At 38.4% G+C, this 5,758-nt stretch overlaps 1 protein-coding gene across 1 annotated transcript; it reads right to left on the reverse strand.

Moving 5' to 3' along the window:
• Positions 1 to 2,331: 2,331 nt before the first annotated feature.
• On the reverse strand, positions 2,332 to 3,992 carry LOC123255734 (major histocompatibility complex class I-related gene protein-like). The gene is given in 3 exon segments (XM_044684474.1): positions 2,332 to 2,695; positions 2,697 to 2,789; positions 3,652 to 3,992. Coding segments are annotated over 3 exon segments (798 nt in total).
• Between the last annotated feature and the right edge of the window lie 1,766 nt (positions 3,993 to 5,758).

Raw genomic sequence — 5,758 nt, forward strand, 5'->3', positions numbered from 1 at the left:
TTTTTTTTCTACAAATAAGAACTGCATTTTTACTGGAAATGACAGAATAGAAATATCTAACAAGAAATTAATAACTCTGTTAATTAAGGATATAATATCCCTTGATGAATTCAAATCACCTAGACCAAATGAAGTACATCTTTGGATCCTGAAAGAATTAGAGGATGAGGTTACTGAGTCACTATCGCTGATATTTGAAAATTCATAAAGAACAAGAGAGTAAGGCAAATATGTTGCCCAGATTTTCAAAAAGAGGGAAAAGAACAGAGTTTTGAAGAGATTGACTTGAATTCCCAGGAAAATCCTAGAAAATATAAACAAAAAATAATTGGTAATAATGTAGAACAGGAATTACAAAGAGCTATATTGGTTATATTAAAAAAATCAATGCTTAACTAGTCTCATTTCTTTTTCAACAGGATTTCTAAACTAGAAGATAAGAGGAATGCTACAAATAGAATTTATTTTGGTTTTAGTAAAATTTTTTCTTAAAATATTTCATGTTATATTGTTTAGAAGAAGAGCATTAAAGAGATGGATAACACAATCAGATTCAGAATTTCAGTGACTGGAATGAAAGGAACAAGTGTTTAAGTCAGCAGAGATGATATAACCATTAATTTGATAAAATTAATCTTTTAATCTAAACTTAAACACAAAAAGAGCATCTCCATGCAAATAGTAGACCATATAAAGAACATTTTTCTGTGAAACTTGGAATTTCCATTTCATTCCATTTGCTTTTTTTAATAGTCTTATCTACTGCTTCTCCTTCCAATTCTTCCCTCAATATTTTAATGTAATTTTTATCACTTGTTTCATTTCTTCTAGGTATTTAAGCTGTCTTTCTGGAAACCTCTCCCACACTCATTTTATCTTTGTGTTCTTATAGAGTTGTAACAGTTTTACAGAATCATTCACTCCTTTTAGGGAATCTCTCAATTTTAATTTTTGAACTAGTTGGTATTTCCTTTGATTTATTCATGGCTCTGCCTTTAATTCCTGAATTCAGATTTGTTCCATGACCAGGAAGAAAAAAAAGAAACAAGTATCTATTAAGTGCCTTTGTGATAAACAGTTTACAAATGTCATCTCATTTGATCTTCACAATAACCCTAGAAAGTTAGACACCATTATTATTCCTATCTTACAGTTGTGGAAATTGAAGTAGAGAGGTTTTGAGTGACTTTCCCGGGAATGCACATTTAGAAGTCTCAGATGTCTTGATTCTAGACCTAGTGCTTTATGCACTCTATCCACCACCTTGTTGTTTTGCTACATTCTATGCTTTTGGATTGGGTGATCAGCCCTGCTTGGTTTTGTCTTGGATGACTTATGTGCTTACACTGATTCCCATGTCCTGGGGCTAGAATCCCTCAGATCTTTGAAGCTCAAAGCAAAAGATCTTTAAGGTTCATTCTGGCATTTTATCCACTAAGCATCAGCTACCCTGCCTGAATTCAGCTTAATGAAACAAATGTCCCTCATACAATGAGCTCATTGCTTTTTAACTCACAACCATGCTGCTAACTTAAGACTTGATCAACTAACTCTCTCATTCTCCTCTCCCCTCTGTTTGGAGGACTGGGTGGAGGAATACCAAACCCCTCCTAATGTTTTATTTCTTAGAGGGCAGAAACTGGATTCTCAGATCACTCCATTTTTCATCTGCTGCCCTACCTGTTTTCAATTCCACACAGTGGCATATCTCTATCTGCCCACTCTTTTTTTATCTTGGACGCCCAATACTGGCACATGATTCTTTTTTTTATGTCAAGAGGGGCTTTAATTTCTGGACAGAATCTGCTCCTATCTTACTAAAAGAAGTAAACAACAGATACATTCATCCACTGGGTCCCTGAAAGCAGCACAGCATGCATTTAATTATGACTGAGTATCCAGATGAATATCTAAAAAAGTTTTCCTTATTCTATAGACATGCAATAAAATCTACTTGCAGAGAAAGGCTACTTGCAGATTTAATGTCCATGTTCCAGTTTTGATTGGGAGACCTGTTCCAGTTACAGATAAAGAGAGAGATCAGGGTACTAGAATTTATGTGTATGCCCAGAGACCCTCTAGAGTGCTCTTACCCACTGATGGGTTCCTTGCTTGTGTAAAATCCCAACTCCCAGAGCGTCCTTTCATCACCCACTGTGGCATGCTAAAGAGTCTTCTGACCTGTCTTCTTATTCCATATTATGTAGGCCCCAGAGCAGCTCAGCACTAGAATGATAGCTGTTAGAAGACCCAAGGCCAGGGCCCATGACCTCCTCACAGTAGGCTTCTCAGGGATGGGATGTACAACTGGTGCCTGCAGCTTATTGTGATCTACCACACAATTGTAACCTGCCCTGAATCACCAGGAGAAAGTTCCAGTGTGATTTGGAGGTAGAAAGTGGAATCAGCATTAGGCAAGGTACCCCTGGAGCTCTCTTGCCCCCAAGCCCCAAGCTGCCCATCCTTCTCCCAACGCATCATGATAGAGTGAGGGTAGAAGCCTGTGGTGGTGCAGTTAAAGGTGACCCTACCATCTGAGACATCATGGAGGGACACAGTCACCTCAGGGGCCATATTTTCCTTCAAATTTGAGTACTGCAGGATTTTTCTTATGTCACCACAATAATACTTCAAAGCTTTCTTTCTCAGATTGACCCCTAAGGTACTTTCTGCTATGGTTTTGAAGCTCTCTGACCCAGTGGTACGTTGTATCATCTATCTTGATAAAATCTTCACTTTCCGTGGCAAACTGGATTTGGTTGCCAATCTGAATGTCATTATCCAGTTCATACTATCCGTAGAGCTTGTTATGTTGATCTTAACAGAGATGTTTGGGAAGCTGAAGAGATGGCCTGAAACTAGAAACCTGCATGACTCACATTCCACCCCCACACAGGCTAGAGTGAGTAGGGAGGGAGTAGGTACTCCTTACTCTCACCCTTCCCACCAAGCAGTTGGAAATCAGTTGGAAATGGAGCCCAAACTGATGTCCCCTGGCAAGGCTTAGCAAGGCAAATCTCTAATGATGTTCACTTTCTCAACTTATATTCCCCACAAGCTTGACTGAAGGACAATAGGAGAAGCTAGCTGTCTTGTTGTTATCAGGGACAGATGAATCTAACTTGTATGGGCCAGACAGCTGAAGGAGACTTAGCTGAAGTTGGATATAAGTATCCCCAGAATAATAAACAGGCACTGCTCCCAAAAGATGAAGTTTATAGTGATAAAAGAAGTAGGGAAGGCAGGGAAGGGGTTTCAAGGATTTGGATAAGATCTGGGAAACCCTGAACTGTTAGGTAGAAACTGCCCCTTCCCCCCCCAGGAGGGAGTGGCAGACTTTTAGCTAGCTTGCCCTCAAGCCTGTAATGATCACTTCTAATATCTAAAATAACTAAATAACAGTTATGCTGTTGCTAGAAAGTTCTAATTCAGCTAAACAAGCAAACCACTGAGCTGAACCAAGATGGTTCTTGCCCCAGATAGCCTCCAAAGCAATCCCAAAACTGGGAACAGCAAGCAAAGTAACTGCTCACTTCAACCCCCAGGAATCAACTGTTTAGCAGCTTTCAAACTGTTCCCTCATCCACAGTTCTCCAGGGGGGGTCCCCTGGAAATCTGGGTGAGGCTTGACCCTGCATCTTGCAAGAATTCCACCCTGCCATTTTCCATGTTGCAAGCTTTATTGTATGATTCTTGTCACTCTTGGTGTCATTCTTTATAAAGAACCTGAAAGGCCAGTGAAAATATGTCTCAGCACATAAATTAAATTCCTTCTTATGCTCAATGAAGTCTTTCCCTAGTGCACTGGTGATCCATGCTTCACTGAACATAATTTGCTCATTCTGTTTATCATAGGTGCACACTTGCACATCATCAATAATGTGAATTATGGTGAAATTGAAGAGAGAATGTCTTGTACCCCCTGAAATGAATTCACCCTCAAGCCTCTGGTGACCTTGAAGTATTTGGGGTTCTTCAGAATTTTTTGCCATATGGGTAGATTCTTGTGGGCTAGTCTTGTTCCCCTCTTAGGGAATTCCATAGTCCAGGGTGAGAAGCACATTCTCAATCCTTAGGAAACCCAAGTTCTTTCCAAGATGCAGGTCAAGACAATGACAAGCTCAAGGTAACTCCTGAGGCCCAATTTCTTCTTTGAGTCAACCTTCTTGAGTCAACTCTCTTCTTGGAGTCCACTCTGGCACATGATTCTTTGTGTCCAATCTAGATTAAAATCGGCAGCCAGGCTTGTGTAAGTGATACTCAAATTCACAAACCCCCATTCCCTTTTCGGGTGAGTTGTTAACTCTTTAATTGAGGTTGGACCATTGGCAATTTGGGGTTTGTTGTGATAAATCTCTTTAAAAGCCCAGCTATTGGCTATATATTTTTAAATTATGGACCATGTACTTGGAAGTATTTGAATAATTGGCAACATTTAACCAAGTTTAAGCCCAAACACTAATGGCCATAATGAAGCTTTTTGATACCAAAAAAAAACTTTTTGTGCTTGATACTTGATTCTTTTAGGCCCATGTTTGAGGGCCCTGAGTGGAATAAATTTTTACAGTGAATCTTTCAAATAACAAAGTGAGAATCTGAATCTTGTATGAAATTAACATAAAAATATAATTCATTAGCTGGCACATGCACATTAAGGTAGTGATTGTGCAGTTTCTGACTTTCTGAATGGGTAGGGAGAAGTCTCTGAAATGATAAGTGGTGTGTGTGATTATGTGCTTGCAATCCAGAACACATGGCCCAAACTGTCTAATCAAAATCCAAGTAACATAATAGTTATTATAAGAGCTGGGGCCAGAGGGATTTCAGGGTCTTTTTGCTTCTCAAAGTGAGCTCTCTCTTTGGCTAACCTCAATTTATCTGACCCAACCACATAGCATTTACCACTTATAAAATAGGCCTGGACAAGTTGGGAATCCAGGACCTAAAGAAACACATCCAGGAAACTATGATAGTTAGAAAGATTTGGTAACTTTTTCTTTCTCTTGTTCATTCTCTTTATTAATAAATAATTATAAATTTAATATATCTCCAAGATTAATTTTTAATTATAGCAGTCTAAACTTTCCTTCCTTCAAGGGAATATCCAACAATTGAAATCAGGAAAAAGGAAGGTTAAGAATGATATTTGTAACCTTCAGGAGGAGGTCTCCAAATTAAAGGAGTAGGAAAAAAAAAATTTTAAATCAGATTAAAGTTTTACACAGAGATGCAATGGACCTTGAAAAGACCCTGAAAGGGACTTCCACCTCCTCTTGAGGAAAATTAATGTTGAATTGTATTATTTATTAGCAATATCCTATGTGAAACCTTCCGTTCATTTTCTAAAACTCTTACCTGTAAAGGTCAGGAAGCTCCCAAACTAATTTAATTACTCCCAAGCCCCAAGGCATCTAACTGGACTTATATGTATTTTTCTTGTGCTCATAAGAGGGGTGGATACCTCTTCCTTATTTATCTATAAATAAGAACGTTCTCCCTAAGGCATTTGAAATCATAAGCCTGCTTTGTTTTTATTGAATATATCATCTAGATTTGGGTGAAAAAGTTCACAATAGGGGAAAGAGCCACTAAAGACATAATTGTGACAAGGACATTATTTTTAAACATTTATTAATATTTATATTTTAGAAAAGTTAATATGGTTACATGATTATGCTCTTACTTTCCCCTTCACCTCCCGCCCCACGACCTTCCCCTCCTCCCCTGGCTGATATGCATTTCCACTGTTTTTTTTTTT

This window comes from Gracilinanus agilis, unplaced genomic scaffold, assembly GCF_016433145.1.
Source record: "Gracilinanus agilis isolate LMUSP501 unplaced genomic scaffold, AgileGrace unplaced_scaffold5077, whole genome shotgun sequence".
Lineage (NCBI taxonomy): Eukaryota > Metazoa > Chordata > Mammalia > Didelphimorphia > Didelphidae > Gracilinanus > Gracilinanus agilis.